This window comes from Rousettus aegyptiacus, unplaced genomic scaffold (assembly GCF_014176215.1).
Source record: "Rousettus aegyptiacus isolate mRouAeg1 unplaced genomic scaffold, mRouAeg1.p scaffold_m13_p_6, whole genome shotgun sequence".
In the NCBI taxonomy this organism is placed as follows: Eukaryota; Metazoa; Chordata; class Mammalia; order Chiroptera; family Pteropodidae; genus Rousettus; species Rousettus aegyptiacus.
Window position 1 is genome coordinate 38,272,022 of NW_023416309.1, and position 23,886 is coordinate 38,295,907.

Genomic DNA, 23,886 nt, shown 5'->3' on the forward strand with positions numbered 1-23,886 from the left:
TTATGCATTCACAAGAAAATTAGGAGGAAAAAATAATCATCAATGTCCTGCTTGGTTAAAAGGCCCTGGACAAGCAATTAAAAACACATTTAATTTGGCATTTTAGAAGCTGGAAAATGGTTTTTCATAATATTATAATCTGGAGATCTTCATATGCATTGGATAGTTTGTTCAGCTATAGGTTGATAATTTAGTACTCAAATAACTTTCCATTATCAAACACAGCACTATAAAAGGATTAGGAAAACTATACTTAGGAATATTTAAAGTAATGCTAATGTTTTCTCCCCACATTCCTATCCCATATAATCCTCAGTGAAAATCCACAAAATCTATAATTAAAAATGAAATTTAATGGGTCCATATATAGAATATTATTTAGTTTATAGAGAAATACTTTAAAATTGAAAATAGAAAAAGACCTACCATTATCCTGGACAGGAAAATCAATTATTCTTCCTAAACAAATTTATGGGTTTAATAAAATTATAATAAAAAAAAATCCCAGCAGATATTTTGAAAGTTTATAAAATCATTTAACTTTCATTTGAAGAAAGTAAGAAAATTCTGAAAAAATGGAATGAAGGGAAATTTATTTGAGCTACCATTTAGAAAAATATACTATAAAAGTTGCAATTATTAAAACTTTCTTAGCTCAGAAATTAGTAAGGAGATCTATGGAACACAAAATTTTTTTTTTAAAAAATTATACATAAGAATAAATTACATGAAAAAATTAGTATATGAAAAAAAAACAAAACACTTTTTAAATATGGGTTTGGGCTATTTGAAAAAAATTAAACTCAGTTCTTCACCTAATATCTTATTATGTATAAGAAATTGAAATAGTAAAATATAGTTTAGTTTAATTATATTTTAAAATTATTTCAATCATGACTTAATATTTTTAAACAAATAATATTATCTTCTTCAATTTAGTAGTATACTGAAGCAGCAGAAAAATTGTTTTAGCTGACTTTTAAAAAACACCATTATATATGTTTCCACTTTCACATGAAAATTGCTATAAACTATATATTTTTTCCCTTTTAACAAAATGATGAGACCAACTTCAAACATATGGAAACATTTCTACACTTATTCTGAGGAGGAATAGTCTAATTTGCAAATAATGTCAAACAAAATATGTATTTCCAAATACTACCAGGATGACCAAAATATACCCTTGTTTTTTGAGATGTGTAAAAAACTCATCTAAAATGGGGTAAATGTTCTGTTTTTAGAAGTCCTAAATAATGTTAAAAAAAAAAAACTAGAAATACAAAAACCAACCACAGAAATAACACATAAAGGAAACTGATTAAACTCTAAGAAAAGAGTTTTTTTTTATATTATAGCCAATGAGTTGAGGGGAATTCTCCCCACCCTCATGCTCCTTCTCTGAAAATTAAGGCTCACTATATCTCCCTTATATCTATATCATTTCTATACTCTATTTTAAAACTTTTATTAAAGTATGATTGGCATATAATATCATGTTAGTTTTAGGTGTTTTTATATCTATATTGGCACAGTGGAGGATATCTAATCCAAAAAGATGATAATTTCCTTTGTTCAGATCTAACAGTGGTGGATTCTTCTGCTCTCTAGTTCTGCCTGTTTCTCAGAAACTGGCCCAAACCACACAAATGAATAACTTCAACACAGCTGCAGAATGCTCAGCAACAGTAATATTAGAGGTGGAATAACATGTACACAGACTACTCCTGTTGAGAATAAAATACCACTGGGAAAGTGAAATTCCATTTAGGGTCTGGATTTATCCAAGGATTTTCAACCATCCACTTCCATTCTAATCTCTAGATTTAGGTCTAAGAATGTACAGGTGAAAGATGACTCAGGATGTGAATAACAACAAGAGGGGAAGAACTTGGTTTTCCAAGTCGGATGTCTCCATACCTGAATTATGAAGGCGGACATTCTAGACGATTATCTCAGAGAACAGGAGGGGTCTGCCCTCATGCTGACATTCAGTCATGCAAAGAAGGATAATAGAGGGGAGCGGCAGGACCCTATATCAAAGGAAAATGGCCAGTGCCAGGCAGACCTTTCAGTATTGGGAAACCTTTCCCATTGGAGCCAATCTGCTGCTATGGAAAAAAAAAATATCCCTTTTCATTGTGAGAGTTCTTTTCCTCCCCCAAAGGACCCCAAATCTGGGAGAATTTCTTTCCTTTGTTATCCACCTGCATATATGATGCATCTGAAATATTGTTGAGTCTTCTCTCCCAGGGCATATCACAGCTCCCTCTTATAATAAGGCACATCTTTATTCATGGTCTTTGGGGTTTGATTTCTACTTCTGGACCACAGAGTTCAATGCTAAAAAATGGATTCTGAATTTTTCCCCCAGGAAAGAGAATAAATCCTTCACAGGGAACTGGATGTCTAAATGAGTATAAACTTCAGTGACAGTAGGCAGCTTGATCTTTATTCTCTTGTCCAAAAAGAGAATCTTTGCTTATGTAACTAACATGAATAAGATATGACAACATTCTACACAAAAGCCTAGAAAAAACTTGTGAGGAAATTATTCATCTTGAGTTATAGCAAACAAGCATCTTTCATTTGGTCCAAAGCCAGTTACTTTTCCATAGTTAATAATACTTTGAACTATACTAGGTGCTGCAGTGAACAAATAAAATATTGGTGCCCCTCTCTCTCCCCGGCCCCTGTTTCTCTTACTCTCTCCTACTTTGAAGCTTCCTTTTCTCTCTTCCTGGCTTCTCCCTTCCTTTTCTCCCTACCCCTATTTATATAACAGTATATTGGCAGTAGGCTGATAAATAGCATAGCTATATGTTCTTTGACCTTAATGACTAATGTAGGTCTTTATTTACGCTTTCCTTCTAGCTTAAATTTCCTTAATTTGATAGATTTATAGAGCTTTTAATATACAGGGACTTGAGATGGGTGAAATTTTCAATCAATCTCTCTTGCCAATAATCTAAGTCTATGAGGTTTAATTTAAGGAGGTCCTTGAGTAAAGGAAAAAATAAGTTAGCTATAATTTATTGATTACAGGTACTTAGTATTTAGTTTATATAATGTACAACCCTATAAGGTTGAAATTATCACTTCCATTTTATAGATGAAAAAACTATGCTCAAGATCACCTAGGTAATATTGAAGAGCTGAGATTCAAACCTAGTTCTGACTCTAAAGTACTTATTTTAACATGCAAAGCTGGCAAATTTGCGATATGTGTGGTGTTGCTCCCTTTTTCTGAGTCTATGGTAGATTTGGTATATATCTCAATACTCTTTAACTAATCTCAGAATTGGCCTAAGAATCCTTCTTAAGACAGGGTTCCAAACACTATTACTTGAAATTGGCCCCCAAGATGAAGACTATTTGCTGCTGGGTTGGTAGTGGGAGGGGGGAGGGTCGGAAGGAAGGAGGCTATATAAGATAATGTCTGGAATGAAATGGAGGCAGCTGTGAGACAATACACAAAGGACAAAATAGGTTTGCTTGATTAAATTCAAAACAAATGGCAGGGGTATGGGAGATGATGAGAGAAAACATTGAAATGGATCTGGAAGGCTATGGCTGGAGCTGGAAGCTTCTGGTTAGAGGAATATTATGATAGACATGTCTTGACAGTCTAAAATGCTGATGAGGAAGTCATAAAGACTTGGATGCAAGGAAAGAAGGCTATAACTGACCTGATATGATTTGCTCTGGCGGTGGGGCCTGGTGGGAAGGAGGAAAAATGCATCAAGATGTTATGATAAAAAAGCAAACTTTCCAAAAGCTCAAGCCCTGGAATGAAGTTGAGACAAAGAGAGTGAACACTGTGAAACTAAGATGAAGAAGGATTGTAATTTTTTTGTAGTATGCTAGACTGTGTGGCTTTGTTCAAGGATGAAGCTTCAGGAAAACAGCGCCACATGGGCCCAGGAGTCAGACAAATATTTAATTTAAGACTTGGCTCCAGGGCTATCAGCCATGTGACCTTAGGTAAACTGTCGAATCTCTCTGAACTTTTCATATGGAGAGAACAGCCACTGCTTCCCAAGGATGTTGTGAAGATTAGCAAGATAATATACATGAAGGAACATGGGCATTGCCCAGTAATACTGTTGGCAGTCGATAAATGTAAGCTCGGTAAATAATTTAACCTCAGTGTACCTCAATTCCTTGATCTGTAAGATAAAGATAATAAAACTTGCCCTGCCTATATTACAGGGCAGTGGTTCTCATACTTTGATGTGCAAATAATCTCTTGGGGACCCATTCAAAATGCCAATCTATTTAAGTCCTATTTCCACACATTCTACTTCTGTAGGTCTGGGCTGGAGCCTAAGAACTATGCCGCATTTTTAAAACATGCTGCATTTTTAAGCTCTCCAGGTACTTCTAATGCAGGATGGTCATGGGCCACGCCCTTGACAGATTCTGATCTTAGCAGCATCTGTTAGGGTAGGAAAAAGTAGGGTTCTAAGGGAAAGAAGAAGAAGAAAGGGAGGAAAGGAATGGAAGAAAGGAAAGTAAGGAAGACTATTTCCCAATACCATCTGTGTCAAATCCAAGTCTATGTCCCAGTATTCCAGTCTCTTTCTCCAATGTTCTTTCTAACCCCGTGTGGCTTCTCTGACATTAGAGGAAGAGAGAAACACCCTTAATCATCATGGAAATAACTGATAACCTCAGGCATGGGTAAGGAATTAGGATGTTTCTCTAATCAGGAAATAAGTCCTTTCCAGGAAAAAATAAGAAAGAAAGCAAGTTTGGAATTAAGTAGTCATTAACGCAATTCTCAGCTGGCGAGCAGACCTTGCAGTAGCCAGTGCTTCCTTGTTAATGAGCACTGAGCAGCTGCTTGGAGGCCTTGCTTGTCTCTAGAGGAAGAGATGGAAACTCTCTTCTTATGAACTAATAGGAATAAATTGTCCTCTCCTCTTGTAATTTGGTAAAGTCATAATTCTTTCACAGTTGAAATAAAACAAAAATTATTAGGAATAACACTGTAATAATCACTCTATGCACTAAATTGTCCCCAGGCATGCAACTTCCCGCTAAAAACTAGAATATGGTATAACTGCGTTTCTAGGCAGGAGGTAGAGTTGTGATCACCCTCATTATACTGACATGTTATTGTAGCTAATCAGAAATGTCTCTGTTCTCACTCAATTCTCTGAACTGCTTAGAAGGCTACATTGAGTCATATACAAAAAAGCAGTTAGAAAAAATCTGCTTTTTCATCTTTGAAATATACTCGTTACTCTTAACAACTGAGTCTGCCATTTCTTTAGGTGTTAACTATACCAGGAACTGTGCTAAGCTCTTTAAATTCATGATCTCATTTAACTTCCCAATAAGCCTAAGAAATAGGTAATTTCATTTTATAGATGAGGAGACTGAGGTTTTAGAGATTAAATAAGTCCTCAAGATGATCTACCTAGTAGCTAACCTGGGTCTCATCTAGTTCCAAAGTACATACTCTTTACCATGCTGCTTTTTTTTCTCCCCTAATCCTGCTGTATTAACTCACTACAATAGAAAACAGAAGGCTGTAGTTTTAATATGTCTGTATGGAAGAAGAGACCCACAAAGTAAAAAAATGCCTATGGCCCGCAAAAGTCATAATGGGAGCCTATGTATAGGAATATAGTGATGTCGCCATCCTTATACACTCATACGACCTTCACTGGTACCTATACTTTGAGTGTAAGTGGAGTCTATATATCAGCATTAGGCACTTAGCAGAAGTACTGGTAATTAGACACAACCAAAGATAGAGATTCTAGATTTAAAAAGGCAATTTTTCGGTTTCTGGTTTGTAGACTATTGAGCATACAACATACACCACGTGGTCTGCTGTGAAGGAAATGACTGGTGTTTATCTTCTAATTCCCTTCTGCTTTTATCCTCTTTTGCCAAATCAGAATGCTTTCCATAGCTATTTGGGCCACTGCAGGAACTAAAGGCCCTGTGTAGCTTTCTGTTCTAACACAGATTCAGACTAGAATATTCCACTAGCAACTCTAGAATGTTAAGATAACTTCCATTCTTCATTTATTCATTGAACAAATTTGAGCACCTACTCTATACTAGACTTTTTGCCAGTACTGTGCATACATTGGTAAATATAGCAGACACACTTCCTGCCCTCATGGAGTTTATAATTCATACCCAACAAATAAATGAACAATAAACATATAGTTAGAAATTATGATAAATGCCATGAAAAGAGCTGACAGACTGTGTTGATAGAGAATTACTTAGCTAGGTTACTCAAGGGAGGACCGTGAAGGACGAAGAGAAACCAGACACATGGCAAGTAGAGAGAAGAACACGCTGGGTAGATTGAAGAGTCTATGTGAAGGCTTCCAGGTAAAGAGAAGCTTAGCACATACCAGGCCAGTGAGGCCTGAGTAAAGTAAGAAAAAGGGAAAGCTGGAGAAGATAAGGACGAAGAGCCAGGTAGCAGTCAGATCATTCACAGCAGAACCTTGTCAGATGTGGTAAGATGGGATTTTATTCTAAGAGCAATGAAATGTCATTAGAGTCTTTAGCAAGTGACTAACATCAAGTGAATTATATTTGTAAAAGATTTTCTGGGAACTGAGTGGTAAATAGATTGGAGAGGACAAGAGTGGAAGAAAAAAGACCAGTTACTTCAGGTTCTGAGTTTTTCGAATTGTAATCCTTTCGTTTGCGCTACTGCCATCCATCATCTAAAGCAGGGTTCATATTCCAAGTTAATGTGGTCCACACTTGTTAGAGAAACACTAGTTTCTCAAGATAGTCTCTGAAAATAAGACTCTGATCAAATAAATTTAAGAAATTCTGCTTACTAAATCTCATTCTTAGAGGTTCAGAATGTAATGTATTAAAGGTGCTGGGAAGTGTTTCAGGAAGTTTGTGTATCCCAGTATTTCTCAAACTTACTTGAACATGGAACCTTGTATTTTTTCCCCTCAACATAATGTTAATATCCTGCAGCACTGATATTTTCCAGAGCACATCTAAGGAAATACTACCACAAAAGTCATTTTAACCAAGAGTTAACTGCATGTGCTTGGTTTACGGGGCCTCCTCTTCTCCACCTCTTTATTTATTATTTCGATGAGTTAGACAGCATTTTATGACTCCATATATATTGTATGAGGATATTAGCCTTGTATGTCTTACTTCGCTTCACTTTTACCATCTATTTCCTGTCACTGTTGCTTTACGTCTTTGCATTGTAAAGGTTGACAAAGTTTTCATTCTTTCCGATAACCATAATTTTCTTCCTTGTTTCTGGATCTGGATTTCCTGTGAGACAGCTGTTGGATCTCCTGAATTAATTCTCTATATCAACAATTTTATCTCAAATTTTCTGTCTCTGTCTAAAGTTCTGTGTAGGGGAGATTTCCTTGATTTAATCTTCCAATTCTTTTATTGGACTTTTTATTTTTAAAACTTGTTGGAGATATAATTTCATACTATATAATCCACCATTTCAGTGTACAATTCAACGGTTTTTACTATAATTTCAGAGTTGTACAGCCACAAATATAACATAATTCTAGAATATTTGATTTTGAAAAGGAACCCTGTACCAATGAACAGTCACTCTTCCTTTCCCCACAATATCCACCAGCCCTAAGCAACCACTAATCTGCTTTTTGGATTTGCCTATGCTACACATTTCACATTAAGAGAATCATGCAATATTTGGCCTTTTGTGACTGGCTTCTTTCACTTAGCATAATGTTTTCAAGGTTCATCCATGTTGTAACATGTATTTGGTACTTCATTTCTTTTTATTGTCAAATAATATTCCATTGTATGGATATACCATATCCATTCATCATTACACTGAATAATGCCACTATAAATATTTGTGTACAAGGTTTTATATGGACATACATTTTTATTTATCTTGGGTATATAACCAGGAGTGGAACTACTGAGTCATAGGGTAACTCTATGTTTAACCTTTTGAGTAACTGACAGACTGCTATCCAAAGCTGCTGTACTGTATTACATTCTCACTAGCAGTATGAGTGTTTCAATTTCTCCACACTCTCTACAATGTTTCTTCTTGTATATCTTCTCGATTATTGCTCATTTTCAAAATACTGTCTTTTCATGTGGAGTTGTAAGAGTTCTTTATATCTATTCTAGATACAAGTCGCTCATCAGCTACATGACTTGCAAATTTCTTCTCCCATTCTGTGTGTCTGTTCACATTTTTGATGGTGTCATTTGTTGCACAAAGGTTCCTAGTTTTGATGAGCTCCAATGAGTCAATGTTTTCTTTATCAGTTATGATTTCAATGTTGTATCTAAGAAGTCATTGCTTAATCTTTATTGGACTTCAGCACTTAATATGTTTAGTTAAAAAAAAAATCTTTTTGTTCTAATTGTATTTTTTCATAGAAATATGTTTTTATTCCAGAAGTACATTATCTTACTATACCTTTGTAAGGATGTTAATTCTGGGTTTTTATTTTGAAAGTTCTGATCTTGAGTTATAATTCTTCTTGAGTCAATGTTTAAATTTATTTATCTTAGTTTTTCTCTTTCATGCTACTGGCTTCCTTCTTATGTCTTGTGATATTTGGCTATCAATTCATATTTAAAAATTGGGGACTAAGTAGATTCTTCTACATAGCAGGTGCAGATTTTTCTTAGCTGTAGAGTATCTGGGCTTTTTAGTTAAGTCTCTCTTTTCACTGGATGTCTATTTTGTGGGCATAGCTTCTTGACCAACACACTTCAATTTAGAGAGGGAGGAAGGGAAGGGCACAGACAGCCTTTGGCATAGGTACCCCATAACGCTTTACTCAGTGTTTTGCTATACAGGAGCTCCATCTTAGCAATATTAGCTCATCCCTAGGCAATTTCTTCAGTTTCTTTGGTGAAGGCTCCTAAGTTTTGGTTTGGCATTTGCTTGGAGGTAATAGACTGAACTGTCTTTCCTCTATATGGCAGGTTAAGAGACTTAAAATGATGGAAGAAGAGTTGAGTTGTGGGTGTAGTTCCTCTGCAGACAGACTTTCATATAAACCTGTTGGCTTGGTCCCCCTTTCTCACCCCACCCTTCCTGACTCTAAGCCTATCTGCTAGGCTGATTGGCTATCTTCTTGCAGAGCCCATGTTTTCTGGGTTGCCACTTTCTTACTCTGCTTAATCTGTCAACAGCCTTCCCATTGTTAAACTGTTTTACAGAAATCTGTCAAAAATTTCTCATCTGCTGATTATCCCTCTTTTGCGTGTTTGTTATTACAGATTTGTTATTTATTAACTTTTACTAAGGGTTGGAATAGTGGTTTCAGAAGGAACGGAGCTTGGGCTCATATCACTGTCCTGAACTTGAAGCACACCCAATACATTTTGAAGCCATCTTCTGTTGCTCCAGATATACTATATCCTGAGTAGGAATGTGCTTTCATTTTGGTGCAACTTCCTTTTGAAAAGCTCTTTTGTCTGCATGGAATGGCACTTGAAAGAGATATGCTAACTATTCAAAAGGCGGAGGTTATCCTTTATTAATTCCCCCCATTTTCTCACCCCAATCTTGCTGAGATATCCATCAACAAAGCATGTCTACTCTAATTTCTCATCACCTCCTCTGCCATTACCTTAACCCAATCTACCCTCATCTCATACTGAAACAGCCTCCTTACTGACTTCTTTTGATCTCTTACTTTTGTACCTTAAAGTCTATTTGGTATACAGAATAGGATAAGTAGACTCTAGTATGTGTCACTGCACTTAGAAAATCCCTGTAATGGCTTTCCATTGCTCATAGAATAAAATACACAGCCTCTTTAGGATGACATACATGGTCCAGTAATGATTTGGTCCTTGCCTGCCTATGCATAGTCATCTCCTCCCATTCTCCTTTTGCTCACTATACTGCCCATGTTTCCATTCTTCAAATGCCTTAAACTTTTTTCAAGACATTAACAAACACAACTCTGAACCTCTACCTAGAATTTTCTTCACTCTACTCTTTGAACAGATGGCTCCTTCATTCTTCTGTTCTAGACTTAAATAAATTGTTCCTCAGATAATTCTTTCTGATTACCTTGTCCAAATAGCTCCTAGTTCCAAGTATCCTGATCATTTCCTACACAAAATTATAAACGATTAATAATAATTTGTTTTCTTATGTACTATGGCTTTCTCTTGGCTTTATTCATCCACATATACCCAGCACTTAAGCAATAATAAAACACAAAATAGGTTTTCAATAAATATTTATTGAGAAGGCATTTAGTATTCATTTCACTATGATTTAAAGGCCTGAAAAGGAACCTTAGTAAACATGCTTTCGATGAATATCTACTTTTCTTGATACTACAAAAAAAGAGACTAGGTCTTTATTCCACAGCAGACATAGCAATAAACTCTAAATAAATTAAAAGAATCTAATGTTTAAAATTAAAATATTAAAAAAGCCTAGATGAAAATGAAAGAGTAACTTTATCCTAACTGTGTAAAGGGGGAAACAAAGACTATCAACAAGAAAGTAGGCAATATTAATTATAATAAAAATAAACTTCTGAAACAATAAAAATATATTTCAAATTAATAAAAAAGCAATAGATTAAAATTATCATTACTTAGATGATATACACAAGTTTACAAAAGAAAAACAGAGGAAACTGATATAACCCCAAAGAACAATTCTTTATGCCTTTAGATAAAAATCAATGACTAGAATAACTGTTTCCCTAATTAGGAAATAAAAAAATAATAAAACAAGCATTTTATTAAGTACTTCCCATATTCCAAGCAATATGCTAGCCTCTTAAGATACAAATATGAAGATTCTATCTGTCCTGGTGGAGTTTGTATCCTAACTGGAAAGGTAGTCCTGTTTAGTCCTGTAACTACCTAAGTCAAAAGCTTAAAAATTAGTTTTGCCCTATGAAACTAAAGATAAACATTATGATTTATATAAATCAACATAATTCATTTAAATTACTATTAATACAATGATTTAAAATGCTTCACAATCACATTTATGCATAGAGTTTTGGGGTCATATGAATTTAGAGCCAGTTGTTGAATAAGACAGTATGTATTAAATAAGCGCTTATAAGAAATCAACTGTACTCCTAGGTTTTGAGGCTACAGAATGAATAAAACATAGGCCAAGTCCTGATCCTAGTCCACATTCTATTTGTTTAGGCAGATATGTAAATAAATAAATTATCATCAATTCAATAAGTGCTACAGCAGAAAAAGAAGAAAAATAAACAAAGTGCCAGTACCAGGACAAAGGGGAAGACAAAATTCCTGCATAAAAATGTCAGAGAATACCTATTGGAAAGAAAAAAACAAGGGGAAGGGTGGTATTCCAAAGAAAGTGACACAAGATAAAGAGGTGAAGGTACAAAGATTCAAAGTGTGTGGCATCTTCCAAAATTTACATATACTTTGATGTAGCTAACATCAGGCTGTGCAAGGGATGTGTGTGAAAGGGTTTAGATTTCAAGCAAGAGTAATTTGACCATGTGTTGCAAGTTTTAAAAAACGACTCAGAAATCTTTAAGGAGAAATTATTAGAGTTTGGGACTAGATATAGAGAAATCATTTAGGAAGAAAAATGATAGGGCTTAAAATAAAAATGAAAAGAAGATGGGACATGAGTGATACTAAGAAGTCAGAAATAACAGAACTTAATAAGTAACTAATGGAATTACGTGAACAAAGGAGAAGAATAAATCTAAAATGGCCTCCTGGTCTTCACCTCAGGCAAAATGGTTGTTGTGTCATTAACCCAACCTCAGGTGGTGGAAAGGAGACAGCATAAGGATTTGGAAAATGTTCAGTTCTTTTCACAGTTAACAGAATTCAAACTTAAACAGCTATGAGGCACAATCTTGCCTTAATTACAATAGAGTAAATTAGTAAAAGTGACAATGCTCATTGCTGAGGAGTATTGGGGTGGGTGTGTGTGGCGGGGAGCGGGGAGAGCAAGGGGGAGGGGGAGGATTCGCTAATACATAGCTGCCCTGCAACCTGGTGAAATCATTCTGAAAAAATCTGGCAACAAATATAAGAGCCATAAAAATTATCATATACATACTCTGACCCAGAGACCCAACTTTTTGGAATGCAGCCCAAGGATGTAATTCAAAAGAAATAAAAAACCTATTTGTATAAAGACGTTTATAACTGTGCTATATATTACAGACAAAAACTGGAAACAGCCCAAATGCCCAACAGTAAGGGAATCCCTTAGGCAGACTTTAGTATATTAATGCAATGGAATATTTTATTGCCATTAAGAATGACAAATATGAGAACTATGTAGAAATAAAGAAAAGGCAATATAAAGCAATGGGTAAAACATGCAGAACTCAAAATGATGCATATGCAATGATTGCAAATATGTAAAATTATATCTGTATAACCAGGAGAATTGGAAAAGACCACAGAGCTGATAATTTAGAGTGCTGGCATTTTTGTTATTGTTGGTTGAGCTGCTGGGAATATTTATGTGTTTCAAGTTATAGTTCACTGTATATTAAGTATGTATAGATTAAGAAAGATAAATCTCCATTTTTTTCCCCTGGCATATAAAGAAAAAAGTGCTCACGGGCGCCTTTCCTTGCCCTAAGTGGTTTTCTCTGGTCTCATGAAGGCAGAAAAGCATCCATTTTGGTTTATTATTACATACGCAGTTCTTAACATGGTACTCAGCACATGTCAGTTACTCAAAAAATATTTGCAGAATTAATGGATGATTGATACAGGGTCTTGCTATTGAGAGGACATTGTCAGTCCCATGAGAATACATTAATCAAATCATTAAAGGAAAAGGATAATTCAAAAGAATAACCACATGGACTTAAATGATAGAGTTACTGACTTGTATGATGAACTGAGAATAAAATTCTACGTGTGTGATGCTTATCTCCTAATTAAACATATAAAAAGAGATCAAACTTTCCATGTCCATCCCATACACATATGTATACAGGCACACACACATACACAAGTACACAAACACATAATTTCAAAGTTTCGTGAAAGTATGCAAAGGGAAGCCCAGAACTGCATTTGCAGGTAGGAGACGAGGTCATGAAATTATTCTGCAAGAAAAAAGGGAGAAAGAATAATGGGAAAAGAACAGAAGCTGAAGTAAGGACTTTGGGATCCTTTGTAAAGAGGAAAATGCCTAAAATTAAATTTCAAGTTGTCAGTGTTGTTACAGTGTAAATCCTTCTGCCTTTCCAAACCTTCAGTAATATCTGCTATAATCATTATCTTCAGTCAAGACCTAGCCTCCACGGAAAGGAGGTGAGAGTCACAAGAGCATTCAAGCCACAAGGACTATCTAGCTGGGAGATTGGTCAAAGTTTTCTCTCTCTCCATATATCTCTGTCTGTATTCACATGGCATTTAATTTGGATTGTGCACTTCACTGGAAAGTGTCTTACTCATCTTTGTATTTGCAGGAATAAATATATATCGATCCAAGAGTATTGTCTTGATGCATACTGTGTGTTCTAGAGGAACCCCTGGCTCTCCCAACTTCATTGTTCTCCCACTTCCAGCTTCAGTTACATCTCTACTTTGGGTCTTGGATTCAACATACATCTTTCACCTCTGAAATTCCCTCTGACCCTACATAACTGGACCCAACCTGCATGGATGGGTTATATCCACTATTCATTCAGTCTGGGCCCGGAACAGCAGCAGGACTCGGCCAGAGAGTATCTAACACAGTGCTTTAAAAAATAATTATTAGTTTCAGTCAAAATTAAATAAATCACATGATAACAATTCTCTAGAATATCTGTTAATTAATCTATTGGCTAATTTGTGCTTTAACCTATAAGTATTTGTAGTGTTTCTCAATTTTTTAACCTAGCTCCATTGGCTAGGATTTTGTCAAGCTTTATTTTCTGTAAGAGGACACAAAAACAGAATAGACAATATTTTGCTTTTTTAAAAATATAAAGTGATGCTATGAAATGCTATATTAAATGCATGCCTTTTAACCTATCCTGGAGATTGTGATGTTCCTCTACAATCTCACCACCGTCTGCTGACTGTGGAAGGCATGAAGAGATGAAAGGTTATTCTCCACTGTTTGATGGAGAATCCCTGATTTAGAGTAGGGGAGATCACTACAGAAATTCTCTCTTTCCTTCTTACGACAAAAATAACCAGGAAAAATACAAGTATATCGATTTATTACGTTTAATGAACAATGTTATAAGAACTGCTAAATAATCTGACCTACCCATCTAGGAGGGCGATGACATTCTTCCTGGGCCTCCCAATATTAGGGCCATATAAGCTGGCTCTGGAGTAAATCCGGATGGGCTGCAACAGGCTCTTCAGCTGGATGTAATCCTTTCCCAACTGGCTGCCATTTACTGCCCGGCCATGCATGGTCCGATAGTTATTTGGCTCTAGATTAAAAGCAGACACGCGAGTCAGAGTTGAGAAGGATGAGGCTCTGCCAACCCTTTCCTGTCTACAGATTTCTCTGAAGTCTTCTTAACAATGTGAATACACTAACCAAAAAGAGGGTGTGAGCTAGCTTAATTTGAGGAACTACCCCAATAAAAAAGTCAAATGCCATTTTACCATTCTATTCATTTACAAACTAATCTTCACAAAAGATCACCTAATCCACGACAGAGGGACCATACGGATTTTCAAGAGGTACTTTATAATGAATAGTGTACTGGTTGAATGTGTCTCCCTAAATTTCCCATCTGACCAGAACTTCAGAATGCGACCTTATTTGGAAATAGAGTCTTTGAAGATGTAATTAGTTAAGATAAAGTGATATAGGATTAGGGTGTGCCCTAAATCCAATAACTGATGTCTCTATAAGAGAAAGGGGAGGGAGATTTAGGCACACAAGCACACAGAGAAGAAGGCCACGTGCCAATGGAAGGAAAAACTGGAGTGGCACTGCTATGCCAGAAACTGCTGGCAGCTACCAGAAGCCAGGGGAGAAGCACGGAATATATTCTCCCTCAAAGCCTCCAGAAGGAATCGGCCCTGGAGATGCTTTGATTTCAGACTTCTAGTCTCTTGAACTCTAAGAGAATAAATTTCTGTTGTTTTATACTACTAAGCTCATGATGATTTATTATGATAGGCCTAGGAAACTTATACAAGTGGCAAAAAAAGGAAAGCTTCATAAATATGGACATTGTATAAAAAAGTTAGAAAAAAACTTAATGTTTAATGACAACAAAGTGGCTGAGTAAAATAATTTAGAGCAAAACCCCCATCCCCGTTTTTCTTAACTTGGTAGTTCTAAAGGAGCAAGGAAATTCCTCAATACCAGCAGGTCCACTGCTGGAAGGGGCTGACTTGATTTGGAATGAAGCACATGTCCCAGAAAGACATCTAGGCAAGCTTGAGGTTTTGGTACTGGTAGGGGCAAGAAAAAGACCAGGAGATTTGCAAGAAATTTAACAGGGAGATTTGGGAAATAAGATAGCCACAGTGGACCTCGACAAGCTCACATACATCCCTTGTAGTCTGGAAGTCTGTGCGTGCTCGGGAGAGACTGGAGAGGGCACTAGCATTCCTAAACCTTCGTTCGCATTCATTCATATCATTCATATCATTAAGAAGATACAAGAAGTCATGTCAGAAAGTAAAAGCTGGTCAGACTTATAAACTGTTTAAATTTTTAATGTGTTTCTCACGTGCGGATTCACTAGCAAAGGGTGGAAGCCTTACTGGCTCAAAGTAAGTAAAACCTCTGATCAAACACTGTCTCACCTTAATCTATGTGGACTCAGGGGCAACCCCTAGAAAGCTGGCCTTAAAAATAGAAGAAATATATTAAAAAATAAAAAACTTAAGAGATATCAGCAGGTACATAACGTGAGGGAGATAGACTCTACAGAATTAGTCCAGTAAGTCATTAAACAAATAAATAAACAAACAAAAAACTACAAATATAACCTCTAGAATGGAGGGCTTGGAATTCAGACTTGTTCCAATATAGTAGCCAAAATGTACAGTTTTCAACAACAAAAATTATAACATGCAAAGAAATAGGAAAAGTGTAACTCATAAATAAGACAAAAAAGTAGTAAATAGAAACTCTTTTAGAGGGCTCAAATGTTAGACTTAGCAGATAAGGACTTCAAAACTGCTATTATAAATACGTTCAAAGAACTAAAGGAAACAATACAAATTAAAGTATGATTTTACTGACTGCTCAAACATAGAAGTAGAAATTTAAAAAATGATCAAATGGAAATATAAGGGAACATAATGAAATTAACAGCTAAATTTTTAAGAGAAATAATGAAGGTAAGAAGACAGTGGGATGATATATTTGAAATGCTAAAAGAAAAAAATGTCAACCAAGGATTCTGTATGCAGCAATTTATCCTCTGGCTGAAAGTAAAATTTAACCTTCACAGCAAAACAAAGTACAGAATTCATGATGAGAAAATCTGCCTTACAAGGAAAAAAAAAAGGAAGTCTTTTAGTTTGAAAGGAAATGACACCAGATGGTGACTCAAAACTATACAAAGAGAGAACACCAGTAAAGGTAATTACATAGGTAAATATAAAAGACAGTTAAAAATATTCATTACTCTTAATTAATTTAAATAAGAGCTATATGAAACAAAATTTAGAAAACTGTATTGTTGGGCTTATAACATATAAAGATGTTATATTTAGAATAACAATGGCACAAATCAAGGAAAAATAGAGCTCTATTGGAGTAAAATTTCTATATTTAACTGGAATTAAGTTATTACTCCATATTGTAATGAGTTAAAATATATTATAAGAAACTACTAAGAAAGTAAATAAAACAAGTCAAAAACAAAGAAATTAAAATTATACCTTAGACAATATCTATTTTGCATAAAAAGACAGTAAAAGAGAAACAAGATAAAAAAAAGAGAAAAAGAAATGGAAAACAGGAAGCGGAGAGATATAAATTCAACCATATCAACAATCATATTAAACGTAAATAAATACTCCAATTATAAGCAGAAACTGTCACACTGAAAAAAAAAATATTCAACTAAAGAGACACACTTTAAAGTCAAAGATACAAACAAGTTGAAACTAAAAGGATGGAAAAAATATACCATGCAAACAGTAACCATAAGAGAGCTGGAATGACTAGTATCAGACAAAATAGACTTTATAACAAAAATGTTATTAGAGACAACATGAAGTATTTTATAAGGATGAGTCAATTTATGAGGCAGATAACAACAATTATAACTATACACATACCAATGACAAAACACCAAAATACATGAGGCAAAACTGAGAAAATTGAAAAGGAAAAAATTCAACAATAATAGGAGACTTGAGTACCACATTCTCAATAATAGTTAGAACAACTAGACAGAAAATCAGTAAGGATATAAAAAACTTGACTAACACTATCAGCCAACTTGACCTGATTTACATCTAGAGAACATCCACCCAACAACAGCAGGATAACACATTCTTTTCTAGTGCATATATAATAACCTTCAGGACAGACCATATGCTAGGCCATAAAACAAGTTTCATATATTCAAAGAGATTAAATCATATAATGTATGTGTTCTGACTACAATAGAATTAAACTAGAATTCAACGACAGAAAGAAATTTGAGAAATCTATAAATATCTGGAAATTAAACAAACAATCCATGAGCCGAAGAAGAAATCATAAGGGAATCAGAAACTACTTTTAATGGAATAAAAATGAAAATATAATATATAAAAACATATGCAATAACACCAAAGGCACAAGCCATAAAAAACTGGACTTCATTTAAAAAACTACTGTTCTACAAAAGACAATGTTAAGAGAATGAGAAGTTACAGACTGGGAGACAATACTTGCAAAAGACATATCTAATAAAGAATTGCTATCCAAAACATACAAAGAATTATTGAAATGTAACAATAAGAAACAAATGACCTGATTAAAAAACGGGCCAAAGGCTTTAAGAGACACCATGCCTAAGAAGAAATACAGGTGACAAATTAACATATGAAAAGATACTCTATATCAAATGTCATTAGGGAATTGCAAATTAAAACAACAGTGAAATAACAGTACCTATTAAATACCTATTTAAAAGGCCAAAATCTGTAACAAGGACAACACCAAATACTAGCTGGATGTGGAGCAACAGGAACCCTCACTCATTTCTGGTGGGAATGCAAAATGATACAGTCACTTTGGAAGAGTTTGGTAGTTTCTTACAAAACAAAACAAAACAAAACTCTTATCATAAGATCCAGCAATTGTACTCTTTATTATTTACCTAAAGTAGTTGAAAACTTATGTCCACACTTTCGTCTGCACATGGATTTATAGCTGCTGAGTTTATAATTGCCAAATTTGGAGGCAACCAATAGATCTTTCAGTAGATGAATGGATATATAAATTGTAATACATCCAGACAATGGAATATTATTCAGCACTAAAGGGAAATGAGCTATCAAGCCATGAAGAGACATGGAAACACCTTAAATGCATATCAATAAGTGAAAGAAGCTAATCTGAAAAGGCCACGTACCATATGATTCCATCTATATGACATTCTGGAAAAGGCAAACCTATGAAGATAGTAAAAAGATCAGTGGTTGCCAGGGTTGGGAAAAGAGAAAGAAAGATGAATAGGCAGAGCACAGAGGATTTTCAGGGCAGTGAAAATACTCTGTATACCATAATGATGGATACATGTCTTTATACATTTGTCCAAACTCATAGCATGTGCACACGAAAAGTAAACCATAGTGTAAACTATGGACTTTGGATGATTATAATGTATTACTGTAGGTTCATTAATTGTAACCAGTGTACCACTCTGGTGGAAGACATTGACAGTGGGGGGAGGTTATACGTTTATGGGGGCAGGAAGTATATGGAAACCTTCCTCTCAATTTTGTTGTGAACCTAAAATTCCTCTTTAGAAAAGTCTCGAAAACAGGAAATTTGGATGTACAAAAAGATGCTCGGGATGCATACAAAGAGGGAAGGCCATGTAAGAAGATGGCTATCTGCGAACCAAGAAAAGAGGCTTCAGGAGAAACCAGATCTGCTGATACCTTGAGTATGGGATTCTAACTTTCAGAACAGTGAGAAAGTAAATTTTTATTGTTTAGGGAGAAAAAAAAAGCAGTGCTTATAGGAAAATTTACAGCCTTAGACTCCTACATTAGAAAAGAAGAAAGATTTCTAATCAACAATCTAAGCTTCTTTCTTAAAGGCAAAAAAGAAGAGAAAACTAAACCCAAAGCAAGAAGAAGGAATGAAATAATGAAAATTAGAGTGGAAATCAATGATATAAAACAATAGAGAAAATCAATAAAAGCAAAAGTTGGTTCTTTGAAAAAATCAACAAAATTGAAATACTTGTAGCTAGACTAACTAAGAAAAAAAGAGAGAAGTTGCAGATTACCAAAATTAGGAATGAAAGAGGAAACACCATTAAGGACCTCACAGTAATCAAAAGGATAAGAGATTACTATGAACAGCTTTATGCAATAATTTAGACAACTTAGATGAATTGAAAAATTTTCAAGAAAGACACAAATTACTAAAAATGACTCAAAATGAAATAGAAAATCTAAATAGGTCTATGACAACAAAAGACATTGAATTAGTCATTAGAAATATTTCCATAAAGTGCAGACCCAGACGGATTCATTGGTGACTTTGATCAAACACTTGAGGAAGAAATAATACCAATTTTTTAAAACTCTTCCAGAAAAAGATAGAAGAAACATTTACCAGCTTATTTTATGAGGCTAATATTCCCCTAATGCCAAAGCTGGTAAAAGACATCACAAGAAAACTACAGGCAAATATCCCTCATAAATATAGAATAAAAAATCCCCAGTAAAACATTTACAAACGGAATCTAGCAATATATATATACACACATACATACACACATATATATAAAGTATTATAAACCACAGTCAAGTGAGACTTATTCTTTGAATATAAAGTTGATTTACTATCAAAACCCAACTAATGTAAAATACCATATTAATAGACTAAAAGACCAAAACCACATTATCATCTTAGTAGATGCCAAAAAAAAGCCACTTGACCAAATCCAACACCTATTCCTAATAAATATTCTCAAAAAACTGAGTAGAAGCGTAAACTATGCTTAATGGTAAAACATCACACTGAATGGTAAAATATTGAATGTGTTCCCCCTAAGACTGGGAACAAGGCAAGGATGTGTGCTCTTACTACTTATGTTTGACATTTGTATTAGAGGTTCTAGCCAGCGCAATCAGGCAAGGAAAAGAAATGAAAAACACCTAAATTGAAAAGGAAGAAGTAAAACTGTCTTCATTCTCAGACAACATATCCTGTATACAGAAAATCCTAAAGAATTCACATATATAGGGGAAAAATACAAAATCTAAAAGATAAGTTCAGCAAGGCTGGAGGATAAAGAACAATATACAAAATCAATTATATTTCTAAATACTAGCAATGCACAACACGAAAATGAAATTTAAAAAATAATTCCATTCACAATTGCATCAAAAAAGAATAAAAAGAATAAAATATTTAAGAATAAATTTTAAAAAAACTGCAATGCTTGTACATGGAAAACTACAAAACAATGCTGAGAGAAATTAAAAATTAAATAAGTGTGGGGAGATAATCTATACTCATGGATAGGAAGACTCGATATTGTTAAGAAAGCAATCCCCCCAAAACTGATCTATAAATTCAATGCTATCTCTATTAAGATTCCAGCAGGTTTTAAGGAAATTAACAAGCTGATCCTAAAACTTACATGGAAATGCAAAATACCTAAAATACCCACGACAATTTAGAAAAAGAACAAAGTTGGAGGAATTACATGTCCCAATTTCAAAACTCATTATAAATCTATTGTAATCAAGACAATGTAGTCCTAGTACAAGACAGAGAGAATTAAGAGTCCAGAAATAAACCAATTTATGTACAGTTGATTTTTGACAAAAGTGTCAAGAGAATTCAAATAGGTAAAGGATAGTCTTTTAAGCAAACAGTGCTGGGACAAGTTGATATCCACATGTAGAAAGATGAAGTAAGACTCTTCATACCATACTCAAAAATTAACTCCTAATGGATCTTATGCTCAAATGTAAGAGCAAAATCTATAAAATCTTTAGAAGAAAATATAGAAAATAACACTGTGATATTGAATTAGGCAAAGACATGACACCAAAATCACAATCCATAAAATAAAAATTTGATAAATTAAATTTTATCAAAATGCAAAACTTCTGTATTTCAAAAGATGCCACGAAGGAAATGAAAAGATAAGCTATACACTCGGAGAAAATATATGCAAATCATATATTTGGTAAAGAACTTATATCCAGAATATATTTAAATTATTACAACTCAGTAAGATAACCTAATTAAAAGGGCAAAAGATTTGAGCAGACATTTCACCAAAGAAGATATAAGAATGGCTGATTCAGCACAAAAAAAGATGTTCGATATCATTTTTCATTAAGGAGTGCTAATTAAAGCCATATTAAGATATTACCTCAAACCCACTAGAATAGTTATAATAAAAAAGACAGATATTATAAAGTGTTTCCAAAGATGTAGAAAAACTGGAACCCTCATACATCACTGGTGAAAATGTAAAATGGTACACTTACTTCAGAAAATAGTTTAGCAGTTTGTTAAAAAATAAATATAAATATGTCATACAAACTAGCAACTCTACTCTTCTAGATATGTTCTTACGAGAAATGGAAGCATATATCCATACAAAGACTTGTATGTGAATCTTTATAGCAGCATTATTTATCAAAGACAAAAACCAGAAACAATCCAAATGTCTGTCATCTGGTGAATGGAAAAGCAAAATTTGATATTTATCTATACATCGGAACACTATTCAGCAATAAAAATGAATGAACTACTTTTACATGCTACAATATGGATAAACTTCAAAACATGATAAGTGAAAGAAATCAGATGCAAAAGACTATATATTATGTTTCCAGCTATATGAAATGTCCATAAAAGACAAATCTATAAAGACAGAAAGCAGATTAGTGTTTCCTGAAACTGGAAATGGTTACAGGGATTGACTGCAAACTGGCATGAGGGATCTTTTTGGTGTGATGGATATGTTTTAAAATTGGACTGTGGATATGATTGTACAAGTCTGTGAATTTACTAAGAATCACTGAATTGTAAAATGAACAGGAAGAAAGGGAGGGAGAGAGAGAGGAATGAGGGAAGGCGGGAGGGAGGAGTACATTGATTCATTGTTAGAAAAGCAATAAGGTCAAGCTGAATACTTTAATTTGAATTACTAAAGGGCAAAAATGTGAGAGAGGGAATAATGATAAACTGTTTTCAAATTCTATTTATTATCTATCTCCTCTACTAGGATGTATGTAGGCAGGGACATTGATCTATTATTTACTGTTTTACCTCTCAAGGGTACAGTACCTTTAGCACACAGTAGACAGTCAAAATTTGTTGAATGAAGTGAAGAAAGCCAAGAAATTTTAATTCCATTTTTTAAAAAGGTAGTAGAAAAACCATCTCCCTTTCTGAGAAGTCCTAAGTTCCTGACATAGAATTGAGCACTTCTGCTGCCTTTAACAATTCGCTTTACCCTTTTCAGTGTTTCCTCATCTACATAATATTTACCTTATTAGGCATTTTAGTATTTAGAGGTTTAAATAGAAGAGTATTAGGAAGTACTATGTAAACTAAATAATATGCAAATATAGGATGACAATATTGCTGCTAATTACAAATGTAAACCTCCTAAGGAGGCAACTCTAAGTCTTTTGTCACCAACCATCTGCAGAGAATATGCATCCCTTTAAAATAAAAAAGATAAATATACAATATATATATATATTTTTTTGGTAACAGCAGTATTGAAATATAATTTACATACCATACAATTAACCTAGTTAATATATATAATTCAGTGGTTTTAAGTATATTCACACAATTGTGAAACCATCATCATAACAAATTTTAGGATGTTTTCATCACCCCCAAATGAAATCTTGTGCCCCTTAGCAATTACTCCTCATCCCTGAAGTCACCCCTAGGGATAGGCAATCATTAATCTACTTTCTGTCTCTTTAGACTTTTTTATTCTGGACATTTAATATAAAGAGAATCATACAGTGTATGATTTTCATTTAGCATAATCTTTTCAAGGCTCCCCCATGTTGTAGCATGTATCAGTATTTCATTCTTTTTTATAGCCTAATAATAATCTATTGTATGGCTATACCCCATTTTACTTATCCATTCATGAATTGATGGATATTTGGGTAATTTCTGTTTTTTGGCTATATGAGTAATGCTACTATGAATATTTGTATACAAGTTTTTGTGTGGACATATGTATTCATTATTACAGATATTTATCTAGGAGTAAAATTGCTAGGTCATATATAACTCTATGTTTAACTTTTTGAGGAATTGCCAAATTGTTTTCCAAATTGGCTATATCATTTTACATTCTCACCAACAGTGTGTGAGGGTTCTAATTTCTACATACCTTTGACAAAAGTTGTTTTCCTTTTTTTATTATTATGACCATCCCAGTGGATGTGAAGTACTGCCTCACTGTGGTTTTGATTAGTTCTTCCTTGATGGCTAGTAATGTTGAGCATCTTTTTATGTTTATTGACCGTTTATACTTCTTTAAAGAAATGTCTATTCAAATCCTTTGCCCAATAGTATTCTTTTAACTGATTCTTGTGTTGTCCTTAGTATGAAGTGAAACAACACAAAAATGATACTTATTAGCTCCAAGAAATAGGTCTACACTTACACTGTGGCTCACAGTCTTTTTTTTTTTTTTTTTTTTTTTTTGTAATTAATAGACTTTATCTTTTAGGGCAATTTTTGGTTTATAGAAAATTACATAGATGGTACAG

At 34.2% G+C, this 23,886-nt stretch overlaps 1 protein-coding gene across 10 annotated transcripts in view; it reads right to left on the reverse strand.

Moving 5' to 3' along the window:
• The window catches only part of HPSE2 (heparanase 2 (inactive)), a 577,707-nt gene that overhangs the window by 189,013 nt on the left and 364,808 nt on the right, over positions 1–23,886 (reverse strand). For all 10 annotated transcript variants that reach the window (XR_001599306.2, XM_016164143.2, XM_016164141.2 and 7 more), the window contains one exon: positions 14,228–14,399. Coding sequence is in view for 9 of the 10 variants with exons in the window: in XM_016164143.2 (XP_016019629.2) it covers positions 14,228–14,399 (172 nt within the window). In the remaining variant the exon portion in view is untranslated. The remainder of the gene's footprint in view (positions 1–14,227; positions 14,400–23,886) is intronic.